Consider the following 16,906-nt stretch of genomic DNA (forward strand, 5'->3'; position numbering starts at 1 on the left):
GAATCAGCCATTTTCCGATGGCGCCACCCGCGGCCACAGCAACTGAATTTTAAGATGGATGCCTCTGAAACTGTGGGGTCACATACAACCATCATGACTAAGCACCAACTGACAGCTTGGTCAATTTGTCTATTCCCCTTTTAAGGGTGTTTAGGTTGGTAGTCTTTACCACATCTTGCGGAGGCAAATTTGCGGGGGCAAGAAACATACAAAACCTATTTGGTGCCATGGAAGTTACGCCATTTCCATGCCCCATGCTCATAGTGCAATCCCTCAACTCACCTGTGTGTAGAAGCCACTAGCTGCCTCTAAGAACAGAGAGAGGTTAGCCTGAACTTCACTCCGATTTGGATTTGATCGGTTTTTTGCTTGACCCTGTAGAGTTGTGATCTGATTCTTAAAGGCATGATTCCACCTACAGGAAGAAAGAGAAGTTTAGTGTCCAATGTGGGACACTCTGCAGGCCTCACTCTTTACAACCCTGCCTCCTATTCAATAAAACAGCTTCACATGTGAACAGTTCATCCAAAAAACAATACATACTTTTAGCTCAATACTATATTACACATTTGTCCCATGTTACTACCAGCCACATGTAATATAAAAAATGAAATAAAATAATCACTGAATTATTTATGGTTTATGTCAAACCACATTTCCAGTCAAACTTCACCTTTTCAAAATAATTTCCCAAGTGATACCTTGAAAGTTCTGTTAAGAGCAGTTAAACTTTTTAAGCTGACATACTCAAAGATAAAAGAATATCTTCTGAATATGCCATTAATTCTGCCCAAAATTTCAGGGATCTCTTTGACAAACAGTACATGCCCAAGTTTAAGATACTTACAGATCTTGTTCCACTTTTTTGTCCAATGCATACTCCAAATCTGTTACCAGCATTTTCTGGTATAAGTCCTGCAAAGCCTGTCTGGATGTCCAGGCCTCAGCTGGACCCAGCTTTGAATCTGAGTAGTAAGAAGATCAAGGTTTTATTATGATAGCACAACAACTGCATTTTCCTTGCTATTTCCTCAAAAGAGGATTCACCAAGATACAACACTTTCCTTTCTACATCAGCAAAGGCTGCAGCTGAAAACACCCTGTAATGCAAGATTTTGGTCTGAAACTTCTCAGGGTGAAGGAAATGTGGAAAGTGTATTAATTTGCCAGTGTATTAATTTGCTTACTCTGCAATAATGATGGCACATTATCCTAGCTCTGAATTTCTTGAACACTATTTTGCGAGTTATGCTAGTACATCTCTTGTGTTTTGGGTGCAGAAAAGGGGGCAGATGTCAAAGTTGTCAGAAGCATTGTCAGAAGTAGAGGGCACACATTAAAAGGAAAAACACAGTTTACTGATCCTAGTTCATGTATTTTACAGTCATACCTCGGGTTGAAGTAGCTTCGGGTTGAGCATTTTCAGGTTGCGTTCTGCAGTGACCCGGAAGTAATGGAATGCGTTACTTCCGGGTTTCGCTGCTCGCGCATGCGCAGATGCTCAAAATGACATCACACGCATGTGCAGAAGTGGCGAATTGCGACCCACGCAGACGCAGGTTGCGTTCGCTTCAGGATGCAAACAGGGCTCTGGAGTGGGTCCCATTCGCATCCAGAGGTAGCAATTATGGAAAGCTGACCACCCAAGTTTCTGGCTGATTTGAAATGAAAAGCAAAGCTCATTACCCGTCATGTCAGCCTTCAGGACTTCTGCCTGCCTGCAAATGAAATACAAAATAATAATTGTCAGAACCAGAAAGGGCTGATGAAAGTAAAAATCCAGCACATTCACATCTTAGGTGCCCCATTTTTATGGGCACAGTACAACCGATCTGAATTTCAATCTGGAAGACTCAAGGGTGTCAAAAAAGAATTTTCTATAACACATTAAGTGGGAGTAATTAGATGCTCAGCATCTATTATTAGAAGAGGATGCATTTAACCATCTTACTGAGATACCAAACAATGGAAAAGTAGTGATTCTCTCGCTCAAAAAAAGAAAAGGAAGCCCACACTATAATATTCCTCTAGGTCAGGTTTAGTGACTTTGACATTTACTTCTATCCTATTAAATGCCCCCTGAACACATGATTTGTAATCCTGTAACTATATATTCAGCAAGACTCTTACCACCCCACTCCCCATGCCATCCCTCAAAAAGTATTGCCATAATGCGGAACCAAAATATTGAACTCCTTTCAGTTCTGTTGAGAGACTTTGCATTGGAGTAGGCATATGTAAACTGCCAAAAATATTGAAAAAATAAATTTCAAAGGTTTTTGGTCCAGGTAATGGACAATGGTATTAACCTTCAAAAGGAGTGGCGGAGAAAGGGGGGTGGGCCGGGCCAGGTGCCATCTTGAGGGGGGTGACGGCTGAACGCACCCACTCCCGGTCCCCTGCTGCTCTCTTTCTGCCACGCTCCTTCCGCCACTGGTTGCCCTGGCGGGAAAGGAGAAGCGGGGCAGGGTGGGGGTGGGGGCTGAGGGTGGGGGGAGGTCAGCATGAGCCCGAACCTCCAGGACACCGACCCTGGAGCCCAGCCTCTGCCTCCTCCTCTCCTCCTCAGGAGCCCGGCTGTGCGCGCGTCACCTTGAACCGGGAAGGCATTCAGAAGATTCCCTGGTTTTCAAGGAGTGGAATTGGCGGGGTGGGGAGAAGCCTCAAGGGGTCCATTACCCCCATGGTGGATTCAGCTATAACTGTTTACATTGTGTTACTTTGGTATTTCGTAATGTTTATCTTATTGTAACTAGTATTTAAGACGGTTCTGCAGTAAAACTTTGAAACTCATTCTTCCGGTGAAGAAAATTCATTTCTACACAAGATCCAGATGAGGGATTCCTCTGAACTCCAACAATCAGATATCTTGGAATCCATAAAGAGGCACAAACCCCAGAGCTTATCATCCCATTTCTTAGTGTTTAAACAACTTTCTTTCTTTCTAAAAATGCCCCTTAAACAAATGGTGCATTTCATAAACGAAGCTTCTCTCTCACCCGCCGCTCCCCCCCCCGGGCGTCTTTCTCCTTCATTTCCTTCTAGCACACGCCTCTCTAGGCATTTGTTTCAGTTTCTTTGCAATTCTCCCCTTTCGCCTGCCTGGCAGCAAGGAGTCCTGTCCCCAGAAAAGAGAGAAGTGGGAGTGTGAGAGGCCCCAATCCTGGCACAGTGTCATGTGAAAAGGGGCTTTTAAAAAGAAGTCACACGCCATGCAAGCATCAAAGAAGGCGTTTCGCCCTTTTTCTTCTTGGGGTTCATGGTGAGAGGAGCCCCCATCACCCTTTGAGAGACAGACGGATACTCCCAGCAGCCCTGCAGGGTAGGCCTCCTTAGGGCCTTTGAAGTTTGGCTTTGGGCGGGGAGTGGGGGGGGCATACCAGCAAAGATAAGCGAGGCAGAAAGGATGGGCGGACCGAAGGCAGCAGAGGAAACTTCTTCACTCACTCCCCCCCCAAAAACCCCTATGGGGTGTTGGGGCCTGGGATTGTGGTCTGTATATGCTCAGAGGCATGCCTTCCCTGCATGGAATTCCAGTTACAGAGCTATGAAAAGAGCTCTCCTGTGGGGAGAAAGTGTGGCCTGCACTGCAGGGTTGCTGTGAGCCCCCTACCGCCCCCCCCACCTCTCAGCCACATGCACCAAGCTGCCTTGGGGCAAAATGAGAATGGCTGTTGTAAACCCTTCTCAGCCACGATCCTCCTCCAAGCCGCAATAGAGCATAATAATACAAGTGGCCTACACAACAGCGTTGTTTTATGTTACTCCCTCAGGCAGCCCACTGTGCAGTATAGAAAGCAGACTACATGGCAGGGCTGCTGTAGTCCACTGTCACCCTCTGCACCTTAAAAAAAAAGTTGAATAAAGAAATACAAAGTAAAAGGCAACTTAGGAAGAAAAGCAGGGTTTGATTTGATTTAATATTTGTATTTCGCTTGTCCAAAAACAAATGCTGAGCTCAAAGTGTTTCACAATAATCACAAACAGCATTATTGCAATCTCTAACATAAAACACAGCATCATATAAATATAAATAAGACAAACAACGAGAAATTCATTTTTAAAAAAATTATACAATGCAATAAAGTCACAATACTGTCCTCCCTTTGGTGCTGCCTTTTTGTTTGCAGCGGGGGTAAACACGACAGCCAGTTGCCCAGCTGGTCCAGTTTCAAAGGTGGGGAAAACTGAGGCTGCTCAGAGCCTGCCACTCTTTCCCCAGGCAACCTGTGATGGCTCTGGCCAAGACCCTCCCTGCACCCCTGGCCTCTGGCTCCTGCTCCCCCTCCACTCTGGTCTTGAGCCCCACCAGCCTCCCTGGTCCTCTCTGCTTCTTCCTCATCTCCCAATGATTTCAGTTTCCTCCAGAGATTCTATTTGGTGCTGATGTTTTAAGAACGCTTTTCAAAAAATCAACAGACCAGTATAATCCAAGAAGCAGTCCCCAGTCTGGGGCCAGCATTCGAAACTCCCATTGTTCTAGGCGCATTTTGCAACAGGGAATTTCATTAGCGCAAGCAGTTTCTGAGCTCTGGGCGCAGTACTGCGCCTAAGATTTCAGATTAAAACTGCAGAGTGGAAGGAAAGGAGGACCTTTTTCTGCCTCCCCACTTCCAGCCACTCTCTGAAGAATGGAGAAGAGACCCTCTTCAGAATATTAGTGGGGTGGGCAGGGGAAAGACTAGAGCATGTGAAAAACAAAGTTCATTCATTTTCAGCTTTGTATTCTTGTTATAAAAAAGTACGCCTAGACATTCTGTTGTTGCGCCCATAACCTAGGTTTAAGGTGCCATTTAGCTCCTAGCTTCCATATCTGACGTGCCTCTGCTCAGAAGGTCCTGGGAAGCTCCTTAAGACAGAGCAAGACTGAAGCAGATTCCTCTTTTCCCAGCTGGCTTTTGCTCTTTTGCTCTTCTGCCCCCCTACTTTAGCACCTGAAGCAGCCTCGTCTCCCTGCCTAACAGGAAGGCCAGCCCTTTCTCTTTCTTTGGCCTTCGCTATATCACAGGCCTAGATGCATAGCAAACGTTTTCAGGGAGCAGAGGCAGGAAGAGAAAGACTGGCAGCAGAATCAGAAAGGGCATCAGGTTGAGATCGGCAAAGCTCTCTGGCTTAGCCATCTTGTCAATTGAAAACAAAGTAGCAAAAGGAATTGATGATGTGATTTCAAAATTTGCAGAGAACAAAGTTAGGGAAAAATGGTTTTAAGTGCTTATGTTCACAATGTTAAGCAAATAAACCCGAAAATTACACTTTCCACTGTGAGTATCTTATTTTTCCTTCTTTTAAGAATTTCAATGTGGGGGGGGGGGGGACAAGAAATTTTCCGCACCGGGTACCATCTGCCCTTCCTATGCCACTGTTCAAAAGTACTACATAATATTACATTTCGGAACTCCCCTCATATTGACATCAAGCAGGCACCTTTGCTGTAATCTGTTCAGCACCTGCTTAAAACATTTTTGTTTAGGCAAGCCTATCCAGACATGTAGAAGTTAAATGCGTTTAATCTCTTTTTAGCTATTGTTCATTTTAATAATCTTGTTGATGCTTTTAAATACCTGCTTCTAAGTGTTTTTAATGGGAAATTTAATGTTTAGTATTTTTGCAAACAGCTTAGAGATTGCTGTTTCTCTATAATCAAGCGGTATATAAATTTTGTTAAATAAATTAATAAATAGATCCTATGGATTGATTGAGCCTATTATGCTTCCCATCTTTATTCACATACATGAAGTTTGCCCATCGTGCTAAACCACAACATGAATAAGCCAGAACACTATTCACCAACCCCCTTTCCCTTCCCTTCCCTATGGGAGGAGTTCTGCTTTATCAAAATCAAAAGCTCCCATTCCCATCCCCTTCATTTACTGTAACAATAAAGGAGCTATGGAGTGATGACAACTTTTTCTTGCACAGATCTTGACAACTGCAAGTACCACCTCCTTAAACTTCACCATATCTAGGAAACTAGATCACCAAGTCCCAACACCCCTTCCCCTTTCAGCTGCTTCCCATGTCTGCTTTGCCAATTTTGAAAGGAATGCTAAGCGTACCCGATAGTCTAATTCAGGGGTCGGCAAACTAAGGTCCACGGGCCAGATCAAGCCCAACTGCCTTCTAGATCCGGCCGCGGACAGTCCGGGAACCAGGCAGCCGGCATAGCGCGCACACGTGATGGTTTCTGCGACTCAGCCAGGCTTGGGGGTCAAAAGTGAGGCGGGCGGCTGCTGGAGACAAGCCCCTTCTCCATCCGCTGTGCGCGCAGCAATCTTTTATTCTGGGGGGGTGGGGGTGGGGAAGAGGGAAAAAGAGCCACAGTTCAGATTTCCACCATGGAGCTGCCGGCAACTGACCTTAGGAAGGGCAGTTGTGACAGCGGGGGCTTGGAGGCGCCTCAGGAGCGACACCCGCTGGTGACTGTGGCAGTGGTGCTCCCTGCCAGAGGAAGTGGGGAGCACCTGGGCAGCTGCAGTCCGAAGCAGTTCTGCTGGGGAGGCCGCTTGTTAGGTACACAGTGCAAGCCATGGAAAGGTAAATAGCTGCAACCGCCTTGTCTTCCCTCACACAGGGAAAAGAACGTTTTTGCTTAGCGGCACTGGCCTGACTTAGCTTGGCCAATGGTTTTTCCCTTCACCCACCCATGCGCACACACTCTCAAGGGCTGACAGAAATGGCACGCTTACCTTAGCCCCCCACCCCCCACTCACGAGAGAAATAATAACTGTCAACGTGGGTTTTTGCCAAAAATGTGGGTCATAATCATGGCAACATATAGTCTGGCCCCCCCACAAGGTCTGAGGGACAGTGGAACAGCCCCCTGCTGAAAGAGTTTGCTGACCCCTGGTCTAATTAGTAGTTTCAATGTCATACAGCAACAAGTGGTTGTGTAACATGCAAACGTGATTTGATGCAGAAGTCCAACTAGTAGAAAGGAGTTTCAAACTAGTAGAGAACTATGCATAACTTTTAGTTATTGACCCTACTATTTAACCATATTTTGAGACAATATTTCACAACACTTTTTATGGGTAAATTTAAAGCCTTAAGAGAAATTATCAGGCAGACTTCAAATGAAGGTGATCTACAGTCTCATTTCTATCAAGAAATGATGCACTGTCAAGTAGTTAATTATCTGGTTCTACTAAATATAACAGAACTGGTCTAGTCTTATCTTACCAAGTACTGTGTTAACTGCCTGCTTATTGTCTGTCCTGAATCTTGGACAGATTCTAGTATTACGAGGAAGAAAACTACTAACCACCCACTTTTGCCACACCATGCAGTTTGCAGTTTCTATCTGAATTAAGTACACTAAATTCTAGAGCCAGAGAAAGCCAAATATCAGTAGCTTCAGTTTTATTCAACTGATTTATAAACCATCATCACTCTTCAGGATTATGCAGCTATACTGTAGTACCTTAGAAAAAAACCTAATGAACTTACAATGTGACCCTCCCTTCTAAAACACTAATGCTGCAACTCAGGATGTTGAAAAACCTGCATTTTCTAAGACTCTCAGAAAATATATCAGATAAAATATGTTCTAGAGTTTTTGTCATTTGAACTATAGAAGAAGAAGAGAAGAGTTTGGATTTGATATCCTGCTTTATCACTACCCGAAGGAGTCTCAAAGCGGCTAACATTCTCCTTTCCCTTCCTCCCCCACAACAAACACTCTGTGAGGTGAGTGGGGCTGAGAGACTTCAAAGTGTGACTGGCCCAAGGTCTCCCAGCAGCTGCATGTGGAGGAGCGGAGACGCGAACCCGGTTCCCCAGATTACGAGACTACCGCTCTTAACCACTACACCACACTGGCTCTCATCCTCATCCCATCTTCTCTTTGTCCTGTGTTTAGAGAAAACATTTTGTTGTAGATAAAAAATGCAGTTATGTTTTAACCAATGTATAAAAACAAAGATTTCAGATACATTTGAGTTATTCTGGTAAGGTCTAAATATTGCTTTGGTTCATCAAATGCAATCTATATTTTACATATAGCTTTTGCAAAGGCGGTTTCAAAACAAACAGACTGCCATGCCATGCTATGTTTGTATACTTTCCCCTAAAAATAGTCATAACCTTGACGCTCTAACACCTGCTGTCAAGGCTCCTGTCTCAGGGCCTGCTTCCTGGCAGCTGGTCCTTTCACCCCCAACGTATGCACCTTTCAATTCCTGCTCTTCCCTTTAGCAGTTTCTCCCACATTAAAATTACTTTAACTGACAAGATCTCACAATTGTCCAATGGAGAATCTGTGTGAGATGATCATTTAGAATAGTAGGTGCAAGACTAAAAAGGGCTCCCTACAGTCACTCGTCTAGTTCAAGAAAACCAACAGCTCCTTAGGGGTCAAAGGGAGCAAGTCCTCAATGGTCCATGCTTTGAAAAGGTTCTATGCTTCTTCATAATGCACAAATAAACTAAACTGGCATGCCAAATGGGTAGGAAGGCTTAACTTTGCAAGCAATGCATCAACACCTGTCCAGAATGTGGGACACTCTGGATGCAGAAGGTCCCAGCCTCAATTTCTGAGACAGCTTGTTTTTGGGTTTGTTTGTTTTTTTTAAAAAAGAGACTAGGCAGATGGTGATGGAAAAACGTCTACATATGACTCTGGAAAACCACTGCCAGTCAGAGTAGGCAATACTGAGATAGAGAGACAAGCAGTCTGATCTAGTTTATAACAGTTTCCAGTGTTGCAATGAGTTTGCAGGCAACTAGGGGTCCTTGTAGTAAATAGGTTTGCCCTTCACGCTACAATGCTAGGCATTCTGCTAGTTTGAAATAAAAGATGGCTCCCAGTGGAAGCAACCCTGCTTTGTGAATGGTCCACACTAAGATCAGCCATTTTACAAAGTATGACCTAAGTAAAGGTCTGAAACAAACAATGAGTACAGCTAAAGAGCTTACATGTAGAACATCACATTTAAATAACCTGACCGTATGCACCAGCCTATTTGCTCTGAGCACTACCACAACAGTACCACACCTGCCTAGGCTGACATGCTAACACAAACAATATTGTTTGACTTGGCCGTTTTATCACCATTTCATATTATGCTTGTAAAACAGCTCTGGAAACTGTCATTAAAGGTGAACAATATATATTTATTAATTTAGATAAACAAGCACACACATTCATCAATGGATTGGTGCACACGTTAAGAACATTTACACATGATAATGTGAAAAAGCAAATTATTTGGCCTGTGTTTTAAGATATTGTTAATAGTGCTGCTATTGTAAATTTTTTATATTGTGTTTTTATGCTGAGTACGCTGCCTTGAGTAAGCTATGCCTAAAAAGATAGCTTGCAAGTCATTTTATATATGTGTCGTACCAATGGCTGTTATGCCTCAGATTCCCAACCCTAGAGATGCTGCAGGAGAGAGGAAGAGAATGGGATTGCATTCTTATGTTCTCCCACACAGTGAGGTCTTGCCAATGAGTTGCCTTCACAAGCAAGAAAGAACACCCTGCATGAGAGAACAGAAGCTACAATGAGAAAATTTCTTCAAAGATGAAAGAAATACAGTGGTACCTTGGTTGGTGAACTTAATTCATTCCGGAAGTCTGTTCGACTCCTGGAACGGTTCGAAAACCAAGGTGCGGCTTCCGATTGGCTGCAGGAGCTTCCTGCACTCAATCAGAAGCTGCAGAAGCCACGTCGGATGGTTGGCTTCCAAAAAACGTTCACAAACCAGAACACTCACTTCCGTGTTTGCGGCGTTTGGGAGTCAATTTGTTCAACAATTAAGCCGTTCGACAACCAAGGTACCACTATATATTTGAAGAAACATTAAGAAAGCTAAAGAAATGTGAGGAAACAGTATCTTCAGAAAAGCTGATACAAGTTTTACTGCAGAAAGCATATCTTCAAAAAGTTACCTATCTATAAGACAGATCTGTTTATCTTTTATGGTTACATTGGTTCAAATGTTTGAAGACTACAGAAATACATTTAGGACCAATATAAAGTTTGCAGGCAAACCAATCCCACTGACTTTGCTGTGCTCTAAACCACTGAGTCTCTTGGACTTGCCAATCGGAAGGTAAGTGGTATGAATCCATGCGATGGGGTGATTTCCCATTGCTCTGTCCCAGCTCCTGCCAACCTAGCAGTTTGAAAGCCTACCAGTGCAAATAGATAAATAGGTACCACTGCGGTAGGAAGGTAAACAGTGTTTCCGTGCTTAACTGTCCAGGGGTCCTTTACCTACCTAGCTCACAAAGTGGCATAGCATGACAATGTGAGGGGGGGGCGATGGCTCCAAGCGCTGAATTCTGATGGGGCTCAAAGCAGTGCCCCCATGACAGGCTCCCTTGCTGGGGCAGCATGGCTGCCATCTTCCAGAGCCATGGGAAGGTGAGCTACACCCAGGTCGGGCCTTCAGGGTTGTGGGGGTGCATCCTCCTCCTTGTGGCCAGCAAAGGGATGCCCAGTGGGGTGATGTCCTTGGACGAGCCGCACGCCTCATGGCAGGAGCATGGAGAGGACAGCTGTCTGCTTGGCCCTGGACTTGCTGGTGCCCACGCTCGTGCTGCAAGTCAAGGAGAGGCAGACAAGGAAGGGCTACACATGGTGCCTCAGCCTGCTCTCTGCCGCCCTCCTTCTAGACTGGTAGCCGCTGCGGCTCTGGCACTGCTGGGGCGCCACCAAGCCCACCAAAGAGCGCCAGACATCACTCCTACTGGGAGCTTGCACACGGAAACTGGTAGACGACCACCGTGAGGAGGGGCTGGCACAGGGATACAGAGAGTGAAGTGCACCTGCTGCCTCCCACGCAACATCCACAATGAGGTTAGGTGGCACAATTACTGCCTTGCCCCAGGCGCTAGCAACACATGCAATGCCACTGAGCTCACATATTACACTTCTTTACAGAAGCACCTACTCATGAAAGATTGAGACTGCTTCCACAGCAAAATGTAGGCTACAGTCCACTCCCCTTTGTCTGGAAGAATAGGCTGAAATTAGTAGAAGTGTCCCTCTGCTCACATGAGCTCCCCATCTCACCTGCTTAATGGGGTGTTCTGGGACTGAGGCAGCCCAGGAGCTGATCGTGGTGCCAGCTCTAGGCCTGCATGCCACTCTGGCTGGTATGAGTGATGATACTCTGGATGTGGCATTGGTTCTGCTGCTGCTGTGCCTCACTGTTTAGATGGACGCTGTTTTGTCCTGCTCACCTTTTACCTGCCCTCATCCCAAGACTGGCCTTAACTTTGTAACTGTAAAAACTACTCTGAAAATTTATTATTTCAAAAATGAAACCTTCATCTGGTTGTAAATATTAAGATTATACCAGCAAGAATGAGTCTTTCTGTAAAAAAATGATTTAAAATGAGTCTTACTGACTAGTGATTTAAATTGTGATCTAAATCAATTTGATTTAAATCAAATCCACCCTGATACACAGTCTGCAAGAATCAGCACATGGTCAACAGCACAAGAGCACACAATGCAAATCTTCATCCTGAAAAGTGCCATGTATGAAGAGAACTGAAGTCTGATCTATGCATTCAGCAGTGAATAGAGGTCTGGGAATCACAGCTAGAATTTTGCAACTGGTAAGCGGCCGGCTGGCAGGCATGACTTCCGGGGGAGGAGCACTGGGCAGGAATAGGTGACTCTTCTCCCACAGTCCTTCCAGCCATGCCTGGGGACAGGGGCTTAAGTGCACAGCCCTGCAATCCACCATGGATCCTTCAGTTTCCCGCATGAAAGTGGCTTCCAGGAACTACAGACCTATGTTTATTACAATCGAACCTCCATTTACATAACCCTCTGGTTACGTAAACTTCGGGACGTACGTGCGGCAAACCTGGAAGTATTTTACAGGGTTTCGCCACATGCACATGCACAGAAGCAGTCCTCAAGTTATGGAAACCTCTGGATCCGACCAGACCTCCGGAACAGATCCCGTCCGCAACCGGAAGTACCACTGTATGGCCACAACGTAAACACAAGCAAATAGCTCTCAGCCACTGGTTATGGCTAACACCACAATTTGCACAGGGGACATTCAAAGACTAGAAAACACACAATCAAAAATATTTCATGTAACAGACACACAACTAGATGTTTAGTACAATTATGCATGCAAAGCACACTTAATTTTCCAGTTTCCCTTAATTAGTGAGGCTGAATACATAGTGTATGAATTCTGACAATACGAGTCCCAGTGAAGAAAAGGGAACCAGTAGAGTGCAAGAACTCTTGTAATTTCATGGGCAGACTGAAATAGGGGAGGTAGGTGAAGCACAAATCTGCATGGAAGCTTTTTCTGAAGTACTAGAAGAGGAGAATAAGAAGCAGATAATTTCTTTGCCAGAAGAAATGTTTTACGCTACCATTGCTGGCAACATTTTAAAATCAACACTCCAATACTTGAATTTCTAGTAGAAGGTATATGATTCTGGTACTATAGTCATTCGATCAATGCCGTACTTTCCACCTTTATCTAATTTATGCTTCCAACCTAAAGTAAGCCAAATGAGAGGCTCAATGATCAACCAAGTTGGTAAGATGTAATAAAAGACAAAAAAAATGTATGTAACTAATCTACAACCACAATACCCTTTCTCAAAGAATAGTGTGCTTTTTGATATTTTAAAAATTCATATTTCGGGGTAAAATCTTATCAAGGAAAATACTGCACAACCACCTTCTGAAGACCACTGGGATAGCAGCAGGACTCCGCCACAGAACTTCCACAATCTGCAGCAGTCCCCTATTAATTAGAACCAACTTCCTATACCAAATGCCTGGGGATAGCCAACATGCTATGAGGCCTTCAATTCACAGTGAACCTTTTCTAAAGCTTCAGGACTCTTTGACTACTGGTCTTGAACTCAGGAAGAGACAAAACTGGCAGAAAGCCATGTCTGTCAGATCTACAGCAATCAATCTATGGAAGCTACAAGACACCCCCATTTTTCTCATCTCCCTGAAACAGTCCCATAAAGCATGCACTGGCAAAGAAAGCCAAAAAAGTAATTTGTTGGGATAGGACTGTGTAGATAGATCCTCGAGTTCTCAAAAGGGTGCACTTTGTGAAACTCCCTCTGATAATTACTCTGCAACAATAGTTACCACCAAAGTCAGACTGCATCCAAGCTGTAGCAGGAGATTGTAAAACAGACTGTAGTTATAAGGTGTTAATGTAGTCCAAGAATCCAGACTGTTATTACCATGTATACCATATAACTTAGAACAAGAGGTGTTTCCGCAGAGTGCCCTTCAAATGTTGTTGAACTCCAGCTCCCAAGAGTCTAAGCCAGCATGGCCAATGGACAGGGGTGATGAGAATTGTAGTCCAATGGCACACAAAGAACATCATTTTGGCTACTCCTGATTTAGAAAGTAGCATGCCTGGCTATCTGGATCAAGGAAAAAGATTAGCTAGTTATGTCAAAACTGGCACAACTAAGCAAATACTACCATTGCTGTTATTCTCCAGCTTTCTTTGACAACAGAACTTTAGGGGAGCTAGTCTTAAACATTTGTTGGGGGAGACCTAGGTTTTTTTGGGGGGGGATTTATTTGTCCTGTCTTCACGCTTTTTATGATGGAGGACCGCTGTAGTCACCCCCAACGACACGTTCTCAAGATGGAGGGTGAGGGAACAGCTGCAGTCGCCTGTGGTTCCTGCGCAATGTTTGCCATCTTGCCAAAGGTTGCAGGCAGCTTCACCTGCAGCAATTGCATGTTGATTGCCCTCTTAAAAGACAAAGTCCAGCAACTGGAGGAACGTGTAGCTACGCTCCAAAGAATTAGAGAGCTGGAGCTCTTCTTGGAAGCAACAGAGCACACCATCTCCACCAAGGAGGAGACAGGGGACTCCCCTGAGAAGGAGGCTAGTTCACCAACACAGGAGCCAAATATATGGAGAAACATGACTCAAAGAAGTAGGAGGCCCAGGGTTCGCTCTGATTGTTTAGAAATACACAATCGCTTTGAGGTCCTCTCCCCTAGCATGGAAGACGAAGAGCAGACTCCATTTGAGGATCTCTCCCTCATTACAGTCGATCAGGTATATGAAGACGAGCAGCAAAGTCAGCCCTCAGGGAATGTGCAGGCGACCTTGGAACGGACAGCTCACGGAAGAACCCCGACCAGACCTAAGAGGAGGCGTGTAGTGGTGATAGGGGATTCCCTACTGAGGGGAACAGAAGCAGTGATCTGTGGGCCTGACAAGATGTCTCGGGAAGTGTGCTGTCTCCCCGGGGCTAAGATCCAAGATGTAACTGAACGACTGCAAGGAATCATAAAACCCACTGACAAATACCCCTTCCTCTTGGTTCATGTGGGAACCAATGACACTGCAAGCAATAGCCTCCAGAAGATCAAAAGAGATTACGAGGCTCTGGGCAGGAAATTGAAGCAATTAAATGCACAAATTGTCATCTCATCTGTCCTCCCAGTTGAACGACGTGGCCCAGGGAGAGAGGGAAAAATAGTGGAAGTGAACAACTGGCTTCGCAAATGGTGTAAACAGGAACGGTTTGGATTCTTAGATCACGGACTGCAGTTTCTTGAAGATGGACTTCTGGCAAGCGATGGGCTGCACCTCACAACGGTTGGGAGGAATGTTTTTGCAAAAAATCTCAGAAACCTCATGAGGAAGGCTTTAAACTGACTAATGTGGGGGAGGGAGACAGTGCTCCTGAAGGTAGGAGTCTATCAATTGATGAAGATGATCATCCAAATGTCATAGACCGAATGGAGCAAACAGCACGCAGACCTAGTAGTGGGAGGAAAAAATCCTTAAATAAGGGACATGGGGGAATGATTAATGGACTTCAATGTCTGTACACTAATGCGCAAAGCATGGGAAATAAACAAGATGAGCTTGAGCTCTTGGTACAGCAAACTAAATATGACATAATAGGCATCACTGAAACCTGGTGGGATAAGTCCCACGATTGGAATGTAATAATGGAGGGATACAATCTATTTCAGAGAAACAAACCAGACAAGAAAGGAGGAGGAGTGGCGTTATATGTCAGGGATGTGTATACCTGTGAAGAGATCCAAGATTTAGAACCTCAAAGCCAAAGTGAGAGCATTTGGGTCAAAATTAAGGGAGAGAAGAATAACAGTGACCTCATTGTGGGAGTTTACTATAGATCCCCAAGCCAAACGGAGGACATAGATGATGCCTTCCTGGAACAGATGGCCAAGCATGCAAAAGGAAGGAGACAGTAGTAATGGGGGACTTCAATTACCCGGATATTTGTTGGATGTCAAACTCAGCCAACAGCATAAGGTCAAACAGATTCCTCACTGGCCTTGCAGACAACTTCATTGTCCAGAAAGTGGGAGAAGCAACAAGAGGAACAGCCATTTTAGATCTGGTCCTAACCAATGTTGATGACCTGGTTAGTGGGGTAGAAGTGGAAGGATCATTAGGCGCGAGTGATCATGCTCTTCTGAAGTTTACTATACAGCGGAAAGGAGCAGCCAAGCATGCTAGGACTCAATTTCTTGACTTTAAGAAAGCCGACTTCATAAAACTTTGGGAAGTGCTGGGTGAGATCCCATGGACAGTAATACTAAAAGGAAAGGGAGTTTATGATGGCTGGGAGTTTGTTAAGAGGGAGATAGTAAAAGCACAACTTCAGGCAATACCAATGAGACGGAAACATGGAAGGTGCCTAAAGAAGCCAGGGTGGCTATCTAAAGAACTTTTAACTGAGTTAAGATTAAAAAAGGATGTGTACAAAAAATGAAAAAGGGGGGAAACCACCAAAGAGGAATTCAAACAAATAGCCAGCACGTGTAGACACAAAGTCAGAAAAGCTAAAGCACAGAATGAACTCAGGCTTGCTAGAGAGGTTAAAAGCAACAAAAAAGGCTTTTATGGGTATGTTTGTAGCAAAAGGAAGAACAAAGAAACAGTGGGGTCACTCAGAGGAGAAGATGGTGAAATGCAAACAGGGGACACAGAAAGGGCTGAACTCCTCAATGCCTTCTTTGCCTCAGTCTTCTCCGATAAAGAAAACAATGCCCGACCTGAAGAATTTGGAGCAAATGATTCAGCAGAGGAAACACAGCCCAGAATAACTAAGGAGATAGTACAAGAATACTTGGCTAGTTTAGATGTATTCAAGTCTCCAGGGCCAGATGAACTGCATCCAAGAGTATTAAAAGAACTGGCAGATGTGATCTCAGAACCACTGGCAGTCATCTTTGAGAATTCCTGGAGAACAGGCGAAGTCCCGGCAGACTGGAGGAGGGCAAATGTTGTCCCTATTTTCAAAAAGGGGAAAAGAGAGGACCCAAATAATTACCGCCCAGTCAGTCTGACATCAATACCAGGGAAGATTCTGGAGCAGATCATTAAGCAAACAGTCTGTGAGCACCTAGAAAGGAATGCTGTGATCACCAATAGTCAGCATGGATTTCTGAAAAATAAGTCATGTCAGACTAACCTGATCTCATTTTTTGACAGAATTACAAGCCTGGTAGATGAAGGGAACGCAGTGGATGTAGCCTACCTTGATTTCAGCAAGGCATTTGACAAGGTGCCCCATGATATTCTTGTAAAGAAGCTGGTAAAATGCGGTCTTGATAATGCTACCACTCAGTGGATTTGTAACTGGCTGACTGACCGAACCCAAAGGGTGCTCATCAATGGTTCCTCTTCATCCTGGAGAAGAGTGACTAGTGGGGTGCCACAGGGTTCTGTCTTGGGCCCGGTCTTCTTCAACATCTTTATCAACGACTTGGATGATGGACTCAACGGCATCCTGATCAAATTTGCAGATGACACCAAACTGGGAGGGGTGGCTAACACCCCAGAGGACAGGATCACACTTCAAAACGACCTTGACAGATTAGAGAACTGGGCCAAAACAAACAAGATGAATTTTAACAGGGAGAAATGTAAAGTATTGCACT

At 44.7% G+C, this 16,906-nt stretch overlaps 1 protein-coding gene across 4 annotated transcripts in view; it reads right to left on the bottom strand.

Moving 5' to 3' along the window:
• The window catches only part of SMG7 (SMG7 nonsense mediated mRNA decay factor), a 75,065-nt gene that overhangs the window by 51,136 nt on the left and 7,023 nt on the right, over window positions 1–16,906 (bottom strand). For 3 of the 4 annotated variants that reach the window (XM_053391099.1, XM_053391103.1, XM_053391102.1), the window contains exons 2-4: window positions 1,687–1,718; window positions 848–965; window positions 283–415 (exon numbers count right to left, since the gene is read on the bottom strand). In XM_053391099.1, coding sequence (XP_053247074.1) covers window positions 283–415; window positions 848–965; window positions 1,687–1,718 — 283 coding nt within the window. Of the gene's footprint in view, window positions 1–282; window positions 416–847; window positions 966–1,390; window positions 1,489–1,686; window positions 1,719–16,906 lie in introns of those variants that run through there. The other variant, XM_053391100.1, reaches the window with a different exon arrangement.

This window comes from Podarcis raffonei, chromosome 6 (genome assembly GCF_027172205.1).
Source record: "Podarcis raffonei isolate rPodRaf1 chromosome 6, rPodRaf1.pri, whole genome shotgun sequence".
In the NCBI taxonomy this organism is placed as follows: Eukaryota; Metazoa; Chordata; class Lepidosauria; order Squamata; family Lacertidae; genus Podarcis; species Podarcis raffonei.